The following is a 17,603-nucleotide window of genomic DNA, read 5'->3' on the forward strand; positions in this document are numbered from 1 at the left end:
CAAATGATTTCTTGAAATGCTATATTCAAAGGCAGTACAGCTTTTTCTAAAAAAAACATGCATATCCTTATGGAACCCCCTTTTGATGTGTGAATAAAGATAAAATAGATTACTAAACTGACTAGTTTCTCAGGCAAAACCAATGACCTGGGGTACTTTTAGTATTCCTACATCCAAACTGTCAAATAAATAATACATTCTGCTAAAGAAGTAGAGGGGAAAACAACAGGCAAGCACACTGAAAATGTGAAATGCAAAATATCAGGTAAATTTTTAACATTATTGAATATAATCTTATAATTATTTTTTAAATGAAGTAAAATTAAATGAGAATATTCATTCTATACACTAATGCTATTCTTATTGACACTGCAACATGACAGAAATACTGGCTAAAAATGTAAAAAAAAAAACTTCAACTTTTCTGAATTTGGCAAGTGATCAAGTTCCAGCAACTAATGGTCAAGAATAGGAAAGTGGAAAAAGTCAATGCAGAAAACTAAGCTAAAGTAGTGAACTAATTATAGTTCATACTCATTATTTATTTAATTATATTCATCCAAAGCAAAATAAAAGATAACTTACCTGAAACATCCATTTTAAAATTGGTACGGGACAAGGAGAATTATGGTAAGTAGATGTAAGTAAGCCTTCAATAGTTACAAAAAGCTGTTGTGTTATTTCAGATCTGCAGAAACAACCACAAATTAAGGTTTGACCTGATATTTTCAAAGTTAGCCTATACCAGTGATGGCGAACCTATGGCACGTGTGCCACAGGTGGCACACGGAGCCATTTGTCAAGGCACACAAGGCGCTGCCCTGTCAGCTGGCCAGCGCGCACTGGCCAGCTGAGTTCACCCTTTTTTAAAGCCATTTTTCGCCCTCCTCAGGCTCCAGAGGCTTTATAGGAGCCTGGGGAGGGCGAAAAGAGCCTCCTCCCCCCCCGGAGGCCTTCTAGAGACTTCATGAGCTTCCCTGAACCCTCCAGAGCGTAAAAAACCGGCCCTACAGGAAAACCGGAAGTTCAGGAATGGACTTCCGGTTTGCTCAGAGGGTCATTTTGACTGCTCCGGAGGCTTCAGGGAAGCCTCCTGAATGTCTCTGAAGCCTCCGGAGGACTTCCGGGGGGCGGGGAGGCTGTTTTCCCCCTCACCAGGCTCCTATAAAGCCTCTGGAGCCTGGGGAGGGCAAAAAAAGCATGCAAAAAGGGGGGAGCGCCTGTAGTGCACGCATGCGCACTGGGAGGGTGTCGCGCATTGCTTTATGGGTGTGGCACGCCCGCACATGACCCCCCCCTGCACCCTCCCCACTTATGGCATGCGAGCCAAAAAAGGTTCGCCATCGCTGGCCTATACATTCAAACGGTAAAGGATCTATTCTTACCTAAGAAGATATTGTTCAATCCGATTCTGAGGATGAAAACCAAAGTTTCTCAAATCAAGATTATTCTGGCTGAAGATTTTCCCAGCATTCACTATTTGAAATATGTTTTCTCCAGGGTGCTGGTCGGGAATAGCATCCTGGCTGAATGAGTATTTTTCTATAAATTCTCTGAAAGACAAAATTATATCTGGAAATACACTGAAAAGAATTTAAAGCACAATAATTTGGATGTTAATTCACTTCAGTTTATTGACCTGAATGAGATTTTTACTTAAACACTTTAAAAACAATCTCTCTATACCTCCTTTCTAGCTAACTTTAGGATATCCTATAAAGCAGTTACTATGAAAAGAGGAGAACTTTAGGAGTCATAGTAACTCAAGAGTTATATTAAGTTCATGTATTGTATTAAAACATAGTTATGTATGTACGTATGTATGTGGCTAAGGATATTGATAAACTCAGCACATTACATCAAACCATGGCTGAGCATGATACATAAATACAGATACTAAATGACAATGTATCCAAATAAGTATAATGTTAAAATAACTAGAAAGCTAAGAAAGGGAATAGATTACAGAAGTCAATGACAAAAAAGTATGAATATGACAAATATGACAAACAGTATGAATATAACTGTAACAATATGAGAACGCAATTAGCAACTGAAATTAGAGGACCAACCTATGTTCAGCAGATAATTCACCATCAGTAGATTGATCTTCAGATTCAGAGTTTATTCCAACTATCTCTTTGACTTGCTGTAACTGGTTCTCTAATTCATCTACCCTAAAACGAGAGAGAAAACTTCTTTCAGAAGAATCTTGATCCCTGGTTATAAAAACAAACTTTTCAGAAACTTTATATGGCAAGATAGTAGCATTACCCAAGATGCTTCTCCTGATCTTTTAAAATAAAATCTGGTACCCATGTGGCTATCTAATCTATAAGCACGTACTGTCACATGATGTAAGCACATTTCTGGTAATAAAATAAAAGTGCTGAAAGTCTCGTTTCAACATCAGTTCTTTTCTACTGAAAACAGTTAAAGCAGGCTTGTCTGCTTTAAAGTGGTAGGACAAACAATCTGAGATACTTTCAGTATAGAAAGGCGAGAGAGTGGGCTACACAAAGAAGCCAGGAAACTTGTTAGGGGGAAATTACTGCATTAACCAGCTTCTATAACAAATCGTAACATTATTTTATTCATACATCACTTCTGCAGCTGTTACATTATCTTTCCTTATGGATGGGCTATGGATAATCTTTCTATATCCTTTTTTAAGGGCCTAAAGGCATGGCTCTGAGAGCTGGCTTGGGGCCCCAGTGGGGGAATAACAGAGCGGAGGTGGTTGATTGAGAAACAACAGATCCCAGCTTCCCCTGCACTCCATCCCACCCTCCTCACATGTTCTTATATTCTAATGTTTAATTTTAATTTGTTTTAATGTATATATATATTGTATATGTATTGTATATATAGACATATTTTATGACTGTAAGCCACTGACTATGGTAAGATGGGAAGCCATTACATTTTATAAATAAATAAATAATAAATAGAGGATAATATATGTAGCTTAAGAGTCCTTGGTCTCTCTGAGTTTGGTTGTGCGGATGCAGATGTTTCATTACCAAGTAGGTAACATCATCAGCGCAAGTGAGAGGGATTTCGCAGAGATCAACACCAGACAAACAAGCAAGCAGAAAACAATATCCCAGTCAAGGAATAACAAGAAGAAAAACCATATCATCATTAACACTGGCAGGGCATTCTACTGTATATAAACAGGGAACTGTATATAAACAGAGAGTATGAGGTACAACCCCATCCTCACTAGCAATGATGATGTGACCAAGTTGTGTAATGAAACGTCTGCAAACAACCAGGCTCAGAGAGTACCCAGGATCCCATAAACTTAATTTATTAGCACTAAGATTCTGGTAGCCTTTGTTTTAGTTTATTACTAATTTCACTGCCCTCCACCCCCAAGTGATAAATCTTTATTACTGTCCTTTTATTTTTTTTAAAGTCATTAATTAGCTGTCCCAAAAAATAAGCTGGAAACATTAGTTAACTGCCTTTTTGTGATAATGTCCCAAGGCCATAAAGAGGAAGGTTATCTCTTGCTCTGTCTGCTTGAAAATAACCTTCATTTATTTTTTATTATTTTTACATTTGTCCCTGTTTTTCTTCTCTTTCTAGGCTCTCCCATACCTACATGAAGTCAAGTCACACCTTCATCTAAAAAAACTTTTTAAATCTTAACAATTAAGTACTTTTTCATTATATATGTAAAAACAAAACTTAGCTCACTTGCCAAGAGGCAGGTGAAATGCAAGTAACAGCCAAGTTATAATTATGTGTAAACAATGATGTGTAATTATATAAATGAGGATGGACCAGAAAGGTAAGCATGCATACCTCCTTAACTCTTCCTTCTCTTTCAGGAGATGCTCCAAATGATTCATGTACGAGGCCCCACGCTCAGTAAAAACTTTAGAAAGCTGAAGCAAAAGTCCATGAAAAAGATAAAAAATATTTTCAGACCACTGATAGCTATTAGACTTAACATCTACATTTCTTAGATGTTTATTCAAGAAAATGCTTGAAAGAGCTAGAAACACCTGAAAATCAATTACGACAGTTGAGCCCAAAATGTCTGTTAAGTTAGACATTTATTAAGCGAGTTCTGCCCCATTTTACGACCTTTCTTGTCACAGTTGTTAAGTGAATTACTGTAGTTGTTAAGTTATTGATAGTTATTATGCAAATCTGGTTCCGATCTGATTTTGCTTATCAGATCACAAAAGGTGACCAAATGACCATGGGACATTGTAGCTATCCTAAATATGTGCCAGTGTCCAAATTTTGATCTTGTGACCACAGGGATGCTGCTTATAATCATCGTGAAAAATGGTCATAAGTCACTTTTTTCAATGCTACTGTCACGTGACTAAACGTCACTAAATGAATGTTTATAAAGCAAGTACCTGTATCTCAAATGTAATAAGTGGAATATCAGAGGGGAAAAAACATGATCTCTTTAAAACATTGTTTGTTGGTCACAAGCCCTCTAATAGACTCCAACCTATTAACTGAAAAAAAAAGTGACTGAGCTAATCACAAGTATGTCAATATGGGATTTTTTTCCCCCCCTATGAGGTACAAGTACAAAGTTTCAAAAGTTTCCACCACAAGCAGGATCAATTGAGAAATAATTTTCTGGCAAACATTACTTTGTATGTTCTGATGTCTAAAACTCTCTGTGGTGACGTCACCGTGCTTAGAGTGGAGGGAAGGAAGCTCTCCTAACCTCTAACTCTAACTTCTTCGTTTGGGCTCTTTTTTGAGCACTGTTGATCCTGAAGGGACCAACAGATTAAAGGGGATATTCTGTAAATGCTGGGGTGATAAGGCAAATCCTCCTGCGGATAGGAGAAAGGAGAGGAGGGAGGAAGGGAGAAAAAGAGAAGGTAAGAAGGGGAAGAGAGAGGGTAAGAGTAGGAGAGAGATAAGGGAAGAAAGAAGGGGAAGGAGAGGAGGAAGGAAGGAAGTAGAGAAGGAAGGGAGAGAGAAAAGAAAAGAAAGAGAAAATAAGGTGGTATCATAACGGACGCTTGGGATGGTAAACAATACAATCCAAACTGTACTCTATAATCTCTTAAATGGAATAACAATAGTATAAGATTGGCAAAGAAAAAGAATAACCATGTGAATGTATACCTAGAATTGTATGTAAGAGAATAAATGATAGTAAGAATATATAGCACATTATAGATAAACAATATGTGCTTGTAAATAGCTAAGTATAAATAAATATAGAATTATACATAAAAATGGATAACGATTAGAGAGACCATGAATGTAAGATAGAAAGGTATAGAAAGGGAAAAACACTAACTGCAAAGAAACCGATACGGAACTGCTGTATGAGCTGTATGATGGAACTTCTTGTTCCTATGTTGTCTTAAGTCACGTTTGTTCTTGTTGATGTGTTTATGTGTGTAAAATAAAAACTTTAAAAAAAAAAAACTCTCTAGTGTGAAAATTCTTCCCTTTTGCAATGGCTTGCATATGTATGTATGTATGTATGTATGTATGTATGTATGTATGTATGTATGTATGTATGTATGTATAGTTGCTATCTTCATATTATAATGAGGGTTTTCTGGAATTTTTTTTCATGTAAAATTATACCAATATTTAAAATTTTTAAAAAGTAAAATACGGCTGGGGGCTGTACAAGTAAAGAGTTGGTTTTCATGAGGATATTTATGCCTATGGTCATCTCAGTAGATAATCAACAAGAATTACTTACAGAGGCATTATGTATCGTAGAATTTGTGCTTGTTATTTTATCCTCATCCACAGCTTCTTCTGACTTTTTTGTAGCTGGTCTGACACTCTGGAATATTTTTTCAAGAGGGATGAGTGTCTCTTCTTCGCTACTGTCCACGCTGCAGTCAGAGACCTCAGCATCGCTATCAGAAATGCTCTTTAATTTTTGAATTAACTCATACGCTTCATTGTCAGATGTATTTAAATTATTTGAAGAATTAGGAATAGTGTCACAAGTATAATCTTCAAGTGAGACAACACTGTCACTCTCTCCCAAAGAACATCCAAGGGGCTCAGCAATTTTTTCTGAAAGAATTGTAGAAGCATTATTTCTTGTTTCTAAATAAATAAGAGGAGTAGATGTCTGTAATTTCCTCTTGCTAGTATCTGAAATTTGGATTTGGTCATTTTTACTTCTAGTGGATCTATATGATTTATTTTCATTTTCTTCAGCTTCAGATTTTTTTACTGAAATAGGCAAGTTACCGCTAGACCAATCTAGATCTGCTGGCTGGAAATTCTTGTGAGCAGTTATTCTGTGTTTTGAGTAATTAGTATTATGGGAAATGTGTGAACTACCATGTTTGTGTTTATTTAACGTCTGAACATTCTGTAAATGTTTCATATGTGTTTTTGATGAAATCCTTTTCCGCTTTCTAGGATGTTTATAGTTAGCTCTTCCAAATGAAGTTGTAGCACTGGAATAAGATGTAGGACTAGGCTGGCTTTTTGTGACAATAGTCTTATCAGAGCTTAATCCTGAATGAAACACACTTTTCGAAGCTTGTGCTGAAGACGACTCATCTGTAAAATGAAAATAAAATGATCACACTGTATATCTCTGTCATTATTAACTATTCAAATGGTCAAAATAATAATGAAAGGGATTATTTTCTCCTCTTGCATGCATGCATATCCACAAAATGTATAATGTTAAGCAGTATATATTTTGAAGCAGTAAACTTCAGGAAATTAAATGCTGTAGCAACTGTGTGCTATATTTAATTCCCTAAAGTATTCAATACTATTACTATGAAATTAATTGTGAATAGCATGTCAAAAAAATGTTAAGCCATGAATAAATTTCATAGCTCAAGATTAAGGAAAAAATGTGAGAGATAAAAGAGTTACTAAACAGTATCATTCAAGGTCAAACGTTTGTACTTGTGGAATCCTTGGTGCCGCCTGAATTTAGTTGTTTACATGCTAATCCCTGAAGAGATTAACCAGTTGAATAAACAACCAAGGTCAGACAGCACCAAGGACTCCACAGTTCAACCCTAAGCTACAATATATTCTCTTCTATAAGTATGTAAGTTCCTGCTCTTTTAGTGAGTAAAAAGAAAGAAAGAATAGAAACTTCAAAAAATATAAGAAACTGATGAAACAATGAACATATGTTTTAATCTATATTTTTATTATACTGTAAGCCATCTGGAGTCATCCCAAGGAGTGAGATGGGCAGTTCAAAAATGCGATAAAATATACTTGGGTTTACTAATGTAGCTTTTTAAACATACTTAGCATACATTAATTTGGAGCTAGGATTTAAAATGAAATCTTCACAAAAATATAATTTTAAATATTTTTAGTCTGAAAAATAGGTATTAGTTTCTAAAATTATTACTTTTAGAAAGTTCAGTCAGCTAGAGTTCATGGGATAGTAAACAAGATAATAGCTTAAAAGCTATGTAAACAACTCTGAATTTTGGAACTAAAAGGCATACATGACATTATACAATAATTGCATCCATTCTTTATGCATGTGACTCATGCCTTAGTTATATTTCACCTGGTTTTCTGAAACACATCTTACAAGGGGCTGCTCTTGAAGAGCATTTAGAAACTGCCGCTGGTCCACAAAACTACAGCACAGGAACATTTTAACATTTCTTGCTACATTTATATACCATTGCTGTTTTATGAACATAAATGGATGGAATAACATCCCTCCAAAAACTGTATTGCTCCGACAGTGTTAAACTTTCTCAAGGCTTTGAATACCTGGCAGTTACTCCTAGAATTTGATGGTTAGGTGAGATTATTTGATTGGAGTGAGGGGTTTCTTCCCCCTTTAACTTCAGGCTTTGTGGATTACATATGGATACTCATTATTTTAATTCTTATGTGATGCCCTGAGTCACTGTTGCAAGAGGGGTGGCCCTATAATTTATTTGAATAATAGTCAAGGTGTAATGAGCTAGCATATTTTTTTAAATTTTATGTTACATCGTTTACTTTTCTGTTTGTACCTGAAGAAGATTCCAGTGAAGATGAGCTTGAATTTTTTCTTAAGAAATCTTTGGTGCGCTTAAAATAAGAATATACAGAAAAAGGTTTTAGAATACACAGGTAAGCTTTTACAGAATATAGATCTTTTCAGTACAGCAGACATTTCAGAATTAAAAAGTACCATTCCTGTTTATTTGAAGCAGTTAAAATATCGCCTACGGAATCACAGAATCTTAAAAGAAGTAAGAAATTTAGAACTGATAAAACATTTAAACAGATTCAAAGGTAAAAGGGAGCTTTAGTTTATAGCAAATCAATCAAGGTGAAGCAACTCTCTTAGAAAATCATTACATAGGCAAAGTTCAGAATTTAGCCTGTGTCACAATTGCTACTATCACACAACACAGTAATGTAAAACCCAACTACATTATGGTTTAGTACAATTAAAAACCTAATAAACATTTAGAGCTTTTTTGGCTTCTGGGTGAGGAAATGGCAGGCTAAGACTCTTCAGAGGAGTAGAGGCAACATTGTGCTGAAGACCTGCACTCAGGCATTAGGCCAGACAAGGAAAAACCAAGAGACCACTCTCTTGGGCTCTAGAAGGTTGCCCCTCACAAGGAGATTGCAGAATTCTTCTGGTGGATTTGTGAGGGCAGGAGCTACAGAAGAAACAATGAGCTCCCAGCTGCAGCAGAGCCTGCATTAAGACACTGGGTTAAACCCTCACTTTCTCAATCCAATTAGCATTATAATTATTTTGAAATCAGAGAAAATGGCAGCCATTTCTGGACTGTGCCATGTGGCCAGGAACAAAGAAGCATGCTGTACTTCCCTAGCATGAGCTCTGGAATGTGATCGAGAGTTTGAGTTATGGAAGTAGAGCAATGTGTTCCATCCCTAATCTGTGTAGTGCAATCCTGAATTAGATGCTACTTTTGGAGTGGCCACAATTCAATGTGCCCAAAACATAGTGGTTACTTCCAGGATTACATCATGTGGCCCAGGAACAGAGCAAACTGTCCTTCCCTAACCCAAGTGCCTGAAATCTTCAAAAGGTGAGAAAGGTGTTGGGCCCAAACTGGTGGGAAGGAGGCCCAAGGCCCGCAAGAATATGGTGGGTGGGTGGGGAAATAAACAGGGGGGGAGAGGAAACGGGACGACACGCTACAGCATTTCTACAGCCAGTCATAAGGACGAACAACTGCAGAGGTCCTACAGTGGCCATAATTTTGGAACCAGGTGGTAAATAATTTTGAGGAGAGTATCTCCTGGAACTCTGAACTAAGTGACTGGTTTCAGCCCTTGTAGGGCAGTGGTTAAAGTGCAGTATTGCAGGCAAAACTCTGCCCACAGCCTGGAGTTCAATCCTGACAGGATTCTATCCTTCCAAGGTTGGTAAAATGAGGACCTAGGTTGTTGCAGGCAATATGCAAATGCTTCTACACAGCAAACTACCCAGAGAGTAAAACTCTATAGGCCATATCTACGGTAAGCCTAAATGCTATTGCTTTAAGTCAAGGACTACCTGTATTAATATACTATGCAGTTATTATTCTTTAAATATATATAAATAGGAAAAAAATAATTTCTAAAGATTTATTTTCAGAAACAACGGTGCAGTTTTTTTCACCTTCTCGTGTCTTTTTCTGCAAATGGTTCCTAATGATTTTGGAGATGAAGAACTATTTGAACTGACTTGTGGCAACCTGGAATAGTCTGTTTTTTGACACTGAGTTACGTGGCTCTGCTTCTTCAGACTATTTCCTGAAGTGGAAGGCCATTTATTCAAGCTTGAACCAGTTGTGTCTAGGTCTTCATGTTCTGTTTTATGTTGTCTGCTATTATTATCTATTAAATGTGTCCTTGTCTGAACAGGATAGTTCTCATTTCTTTCCAAAGTTGTTGGGTAATTTTGATCTTTTAATAGGAAAGAACCATCAGGTAAGGCATTAGATATGAACAGTCTCCGAACCACAGGTTTTGGATGATTAAATATTTTGCAAACACCATTTTCTGAACTGTTGTTTTTCTCTGACTTAGCCTTTCGGAATAAAGCATCAATTATTGGGCTTCTGCCTGATGGTGAGCAAGGCAATTTCTTCCTTTTTTTTTTCTTTGAAGAAGATGTATTTTTTTTAACATGGTCTACGCATGAAACTGTATGTCCAACTTGTCCATTTCCTTTTTCTGGAGAGCACAACACAGTTCTGTCTTCATTAATACATGTAAAAGAAATAAGTAACAGATTAATTGTACACAGTTTCTAGAATCTCATAAAGTATGTCATAACTGTCATATTCCAATGGCCAGTATAAGTCTTTGACTATTGATAATTAAATAATTTGTTTGATATTTATTGAAATATATATGTCTTTGGGTGAGATTATTTGAACAAGGGTTAATGCTGCAGCACCTACTGGATTTTTGAGAGGAATATCCTTTCCAATACATTGTTTGGAATCTCTTTAGGTAAGATTAAATCTTTCCAAGAGTATCAAAAGCATGCAAGATTCCAGTAACGGGTTCTTGGAGTCAAAAAAATGTTGCTTGCCCATGGTGTAAGTCAGGAGTGTCAAACTCGCATTGTCACATTGTCATCACATGACGTATTGTGACTCCCCCCACCCTTCGCTAAACTGGACATGGGCATGGCCAGCACATAACACATCCGGCCGGCAAGTTTCACAGCCCTGGTCTAAGTCATACAATTGAATTATATTTCACAGCAAGAAATTTATCAGCTATAAGAATACTCATTGATCAGTAATACTTTGTAGGTAAGAAAACCCAGCATTTCAACTGAATAGGAAAAACATAAGGGACACTGCCATCAATGTAGATCTATTTTCTCTTGTTATTTTGGATGGCAACATTCAATCAGCTTCAACGTATGGTCAGTGACCAAAGACAAGGGCAGTTGTAGCTAATATTATGAAATAAGTATTAAAGGAGAAACGTAATTTAGTAAATATTCCAATCTTGCGACAGCTATCCCAGTGCATTATTTAGCAAGATGTTTTAGCTTCTTCAAGCTAGTGAGATTTGGAAATTTAACTGCCCATATAATAGCATAATTCCATCCCAAATTGTCATCAGATCCACTAAGGAAAAATAATAGAACCATCATTTGTTTTCACCAGTACTCAAAAAATATGATCATAAAAACTTGGGAGTTCCTGCGAGGAGAGAAAAAGCAGAAGAATCTACAAAAAAGGGACTGTAATAACAGGACTCCAGATCAAGTACCTCTACATTACAGCACCCAGCGTGAAGGAAAGTCGTTAAATCTGGAAAAATATTTCTTAAGCTGGCTTCATTTCTAGTCCATTTTATGAGAGATATGCAGCTTCATAAAATCTCTATGAATCAGTAAACATTCATCAACAAGCCCAGAACATTACCTTATTCCTGAAGTTCTGAGGTTTCTTTCACCTATGAACTTTATCCCTTCCATTGCCTAGCCAAGAAGCATGGCACTATAAATCACATATTTTAATTTCCTACTGTGCATTAAATCACAATTTTTGAAATTTTAATCTTGTTAATGTATACAGCTGTATATGATTTTTCATTGGAGGACAACTTTATAAAACATTTTAACATACATTTATTTATGTATAAATCAAATGTAAAGGCCACAACACAAAAAGCCACACAGGTATCTATATTAAAAGAAACATTGCTTACCTTGTTTGACAGTTGGTTTGAAAAAGTCAGTAATACATTTGCTTCTATAATAAAAAAAAAGAAATATAATAAAAAGCTTAGTAATGTTCGGAAAGGACATTTTAAAACATATAGTAAATACTTTTTCTCAATCAGATCTTTCCAGATGTACTGGAATCACATTTTCCATCAAGTCCAGTCAACCTTTGTAAGTTGGAGGAGGAGGATTTACTGCCAGGAAGTCAATAGGTAACCACTCAAGTTGAATTACAGGAACGCAGCAATCTTTAGCGTGTTGAAATTAACAAACAATACAGCTGTCTCAACAGATTGAGATGTAAAGTTGTAACAATAGACTACAGACATGACAGCTTTGATTAAGTAACATGGACTCTTGCCACACATATATGAGAACGATCATCCTCAGTTAGGTACATGTAGAATATTTACTGTACTATATCCTTAGTTCTGATTTCCAAATTCTAGTAATCCTTCACTACACTCAAAATTTGCTTTGCAATTATATTTATATCTGAAAATCAGATTAAGAATTGAAGTATAAGAATAAAAAATAGATCTTTGCTCAAAATAGCCTACCTCACTGATAATTTGCTTTCCCTACTTCAACATTCACACCTTTGGTTCATTTGTTTGAAGGTATTTTTTTGCCTTTGCTTCTAAAGCAGGGATGACCAATAAATATACCCTATGTAGAATTTTCTATCCCAACAGAGATTTTGCAGAAAGGAATGTCAAAGTAATAAGTGAAAACAATTTATTACAACAGAAACCTATTTGGGTTTTTTAAAATTTATTTCTTATAGTATAAAAGATGTTCTTCTTAAAGATATTTGGTTTGGGAAACATTTTTTAAACATAAGAGCATATAAGTAAACATTGGTAGTTTTGAATACAATTTATCTAACAATACATTGTTCCTATTCATAAGGACTTCAGATGTCTTCCGCTCCATATAGCTCATATTTTTATCCTTGATAATGCTACAGTGCGACAATGCTACAGTACCTCTTCATTATATATTAATGCATACTTTATTACTCAGAGCCAGTATGAGATTTGGAAAAATTGTACATAAAAATAAATTATTGTTATAGCTCACTGTTGGTGAACCTAAACAGGAGGATGTGCACCAGAAACCGGAAGAGCAGCTGCCTGGTGCACATGCACATACCGGGAAGATGATCTTCTGGTCTTCCAGTTTCTGGCACATCTGCACACGTGAAGACCAGCTGGCTGGTGCACATGTGTGCGCCAGAAACCAGAAGATCATCTTCCCGGCACGCGCATGCACATCAGGAAGCTGTTCTTCTGGTTTCCTACGTTCCTGTGCGCATGAAGACCAGCTGGCCAGAACCCAGAAGAGCAATGAGCAACAGCTCACGTGCCCGGAGAGATGGCTCTGTGTGCCACTTCTGGCACACCTGCCATAGATTTGCCATCAGTTATAGGTTGTAAGGAAAAACCTTTGTTTTTGTGAGTTGATACAATTAATTTTAATCTAAAGTACTTAAACTGTACTTGGATAAATTTTGGACTGATATTTAAAATTCCTTTATTTGATATCTTTCTTAGCCAAAATAAATCTGAATGCCTTAAAACATTTGTATCCCCTCCAATTATTATTATTTTTTGGTGAGATTTCTACCACAGAACTAAAACCATGACTTAGAATTCAGCTGAGGAACAAAAATCACTTTTGGCCTTGCAATTTTGAATATTCTGGGATTTGTGGTTGCCCTGTAGCAATCAAATTGTAATAAGGGAAGAAACAGGAAGAGAAGGAAGAAAAGCAATAGCAGCAACATGAAGTCATTGCTGTGGAGATTAAAGCATTATCCTGCCTACCAACATTCTACACAAAGGGAAAGCAGATAATATGAAGGGAAATTCCTTCTTTGGTAATAATGCTTCAACATTCTTGTAATATTTTAGTTTTTAAAGGTTGGAGGCCTTTTTAGAATGCTACACAATCCTCATTTGTAGACATATTTTGCTTGTTTTTTGCAAAAAGCAGCAAATGCCAGACTAGCTTTTTCCAACAAATTACTCCAATGCTTGCTGCTGATGGTTTATTTATAAAAACTGGATCCAACATGGAAGTAACTGAAACATACAACTGTAATACATCCAACCTAACACCATACTAAATTCAAACAATTTACTAAGCTAAAACCAAACAAAACCCTTTCTGGAAACAGGTAAAAAGGCTGTAAAGAGTCTTAGACAAGTACTATGCTCACAGATTCTAACTGAATTTGAAACCCTACATAGCAATAGCTGTTGGAAGTTTCTACTTTGCTTCTGGACTCTTTACTATATTCAGTGTATCACCTACACCATGCACATTTCCCCTTCTATACTGAAAATGCTACATTATTAATATAAATGTATTTAGCTTTATCAACATATCTTTCAGTCCTCTCTTTATTGGTTATATTTCCCTCAAATATTAAGTAGTGACAATGAAGTACTTGCGGGGCATTCCATGTCAACAGTGCCAAAATTCTACCATCAAAGTTACATCAAAAGCTGTGTAACTATGTCCAAAGGTTCAACCTCCCATTAATATACTTTTTATCATAACAGAATTTTGATTATTTATATATATATATATATATATATGTGTGTGTGTGTGTGTGTGTGTGTGTGTGTATGTATGTGTGTATATATATATATATATATATATATATATATATATGTATGTATGTATGTATGTATGTATGTATGTATGTATGTATATATATATATATATATATATATATATATATATATGTATATATATATATATATATATATATATATATATATATATATATATATATATATATATATATATATATATATATATACATACACATACACACACACACACACACACACACACAATTATTATTATGGTAAGACTTTATCTGATCTGAATCTGTTTAAAAAAAAAACACCTCTGAAACTAACCTGGGGAAATTCATGTATTTTCCTTGTACCTACATTTCAGCATCTAGCTTTTCCAGACATCCCATTCATATCTCAGTCAATTCTAAAGCACTATAAAATATTAAGCTTGCCTTTCAGAATATCACCCAATATTTGTCAATTTTCAGATTTGCTACATAATGTGAAAAGGATTCCTTTTCTCCTCTGAAATCCAGAAAAGATTTCATATAATCTCAAAGCAAACCAAGGGGAAATACCCTGGCAGGAGGACAGCAGCATCTTCTTCTCCAGAGTCCATTTTCTTTCTGTGCTACATAGTGAGATATGGAACTTCTTCTTAACTATTTATTACAAAAGAATTTTGAACACCACCTAGAAGTAAATATTGTATTTTTTCCCTTTTATGTTCACATTGCTTGCCATTCTTCCATATGGTGATTGCAATATGTGCAAACTTCTAGGACCACATGCTAGCAGTTTGCAGGTACTACTTTCAGTTGCCACCCTATTGCTGGTATTCAACTTTCAATGTATCCATTAATTCCCCCAGAATTGGTTTCTGCTCAAATAAGGCCAACTGCAAAAGCAAAGAGCCATTCCTTGCAAGCATCATCCCAAATTAAAGAACCAAGCAAGAGTTTATCCCTCTTCTCCCCAACCTCAAATTCTTTCAGGACTGGAACGTCTTATACTATCAGATAACATGAAAAGATATTAAGATAGGCAATAAACTTCCTACACGACGTCTTTCTTTAAAGGGAAGCCTATAAGCCACCACTTAAGAAGAATCTGTTTCACGTACCCGCCGAACAACACGTTCCCTTCCCCGAGCGCGGCATCAGCACCCTCCCGTCAAGTTTTGGAAACGCCGCTGACCCTTCCGCTTCCCAAGCCACTCGCGAGCTATTTAAGGGGAGCGGTGACTCCCACGCATACCTGGTATCCGCGGTCCCGCGGCCCACCGACTGGCGATGCTGGCTGGGAGAACGCGCAGAAACGCTAAGTTGCGTGTAGCCGCCGCTCCCATTGCAGTTCTGGGTCATGTTTCCAAATACAACCGCCCGCTTCGGGGCTGATCGGAATAACAGTTTCCGGGCTTTTGCTTCTCCATTGCACAACACCGCGGGCGAAAGCGGGAGTGGGGGAGGCAGAGGGGGCGTGGCGTTCCTGAGGCGGCACTGGGATTGGTCGACCTCAGGGAAGAGCACTCCGGTCCACGTGCCGACCTCGAGGAATAGAAAAACACCGAAAGCCGGAGCGCTCTTCGGATTGGTTGCCACTCCGAGCCAACGTCGAATTCCGTCTCGTTACGTAGCTCCGGCTTGGCGTTTCTATGGAGCGGGAGTGGGAATGGTTGGAATTGGAGAACTTGGCGCTTTCTGGTGGCAGCGCTTCCAATAGGCTGGCGGGGGAGCGCGCGCTGCCGGGCCAATTTCTCTGATTCATGCAGGAGAAGCGGGGGGGGGGGGGACCAAAACACGCGCGTGCGCATGTGCACACGCCTTCGGCGGTGGGAGAAGGAAAAGGGGGAGAGACTGAGGGATGAGACGACCTTTGTTCTCTCTCAGCAGCGTGAGAGCTACAGAGGATAAACTTTAAAATACAAGAAAATGCTTCCCCTAGCAGTCCTAGTTTCTGAAAGGGAGGCTTTTTTCCTTGAAGGTTAAGGTTTATGGGAAATTATCAGCAATACAATTGAAAAGCAAATTTAAAATACAAGAAAAACCGTGTTAATTAGCCAGTGCAACAGTATTACGAAAACCATGTTTCAAGTATTACAAAGTCCGTCCTTTGTGGCTCTAAGCAGCGCAACCCTGAATTGTAGGTTGGGTAAATGTGCCATCCCAAATAGCAAGCACAGTGGAGGAACCTTGCAGTCTAGATGATTTATCTCCTCAGGAGTTAAAGATTCAAACTTGCCCCAAATAACCACACAAGACTTTGCTTCCACATATGGCAGTTCCACGTATGTAACAATGTGCAGCCTTTATATATTTTTGCATTACCCCAATTATAGTGTAAGGTTTGAGAATACGTTGAGACCCAGAGAAGTTTGAGAACCCATCCAAGTCACAATGAACCAAATATGAGACTTAAAGGGAGGTTTGAATAACAATCAGTGTTTAATCTTTGATCAAAGTTTAAAGACATGATGGTCAGTTGTTCCCAACATACCCCAAGGATATGCAAGGAAGAATTACCCTTCAGAGAAGGTGTAAGCTCCTTTTTATTCAGTTAGAGACATCGTAGAATAACGTTCTGGCTTTACAATACTCCTCACTAGCCTTATCAGCATTATCTCTTTCCTCTGTTCCCAGGATTGGCCATTTGGCCCCCTGTTGTGAAGGGCACAGATCAAAGGTGAGATACCTTCTTAGGCAGAAGGGGAACATATCAAAGGTGTCAGTTTTACAGCTCTTTACAGCTCCATTCCAGGATAAATTCTATGCCCATAGATTGCAGATTGGTAAGAGTTCAAATGGCAAGGATCACACATTTTGACATTTGTCAGATATTCTATTCAACTGTGCCACAGGAAGTCAGTTGCAGGGAACAACTTACAGCATGCAAGCTTATATGTTAAAAATACAAGGCATAATATATGTGTGTTACAGAAAACAAATATTTCTACTAATCAACAGGTTTGTACCCTTATTACTATTCCCCTTCAATAGCTTTAGAACTCCCCTGGAATGCATGGGTATAAAAGGTCTTGGTCCCTTTTGCATTTGTAGGAAATTGGGGAGGCCTAACCTCACCTCTTAAAAATCCTCAACACCCCTGTCTCATCACTGTCAGGCTGATTTTTCCAGATTTTAAAGGATATAAAGGGACAATGGGCATTTAATCAATTTAATACTCAAAACATACAAAAGGTCCTACAGTGTAGTTCTATGTAGTGATGTAATTGTAGGACTAATATAGCTAGTTTTTACAGAAACCCCATTTTTCTGAGAAACTTTCTGCCTTTAAAATATCTCATTTTGGGGCATCACATCCTAGCCCTAAAATTCCCTAAA

The 17,603-nt window shown here is 37.1% G+C and overlaps 1 protein-coding gene across 1 annotated transcript in view; it reads right to left on the bottom strand.

Moving 5' to 3' along the window:
• SLF2 (SMC5/6 complex localization factor 2) overlaps window positions 1–15,754 on the bottom strand; it is a 35,089-nt gene extending 19,335 nt beyond the window's left edge. The window contains exons 1-9 of the mRNA XM_087725753.1: window positions 15,520–15,754; window positions 11,653–11,696; window positions 9,596–10,176; window positions 7,983–8,040; window positions 5,711–6,534; window positions 3,814–3,896; window positions 2,073–2,177; window positions 1,386–1,553; window positions 586–688 (exon numbers count right to left, since the gene is read on the bottom strand). Of these exons, the coding sequence (XP_087581879.1) occupies window positions 586–688; window positions 1,386–1,553; window positions 2,073–2,177; window positions 3,814–3,896; window positions 5,711–6,534; window positions 7,983–8,040; window positions 9,596–10,176; window positions 11,653–11,696; window positions 15,520–15,626 (2,073 nt within the window). The 5' untranslated portion in view covers window positions 15,627–15,754. The remainder of the gene's footprint in view (window positions 1–585; window positions 689–1,385; window positions 1,554–2,072; window positions 2,178–3,813; window positions 3,897–5,710; window positions 6,535–7,982; window positions 8,041–9,595; window positions 10,177–11,652; window positions 11,697–15,519) is intronic.
• Between the last annotated feature and the right edge of the window lie 1,849 nt (window positions 15,755–17,603).

The sequence above is a fragment of the Thamnophis sirtalis genome, unplaced genomic scaffold (genome assembly GCF_051295495.1).
Source record: "Thamnophis sirtalis isolate CommonGarterSnake01/CBP01778 unplaced genomic scaffold, rThaSir2_p1.2 scaffold_11, whole genome shotgun sequence".
Classification (NCBI taxonomy): Eukaryota; Metazoa; Chordata; class Lepidosauria; order Squamata; family Natricidae; genus Thamnophis; species Thamnophis sirtalis.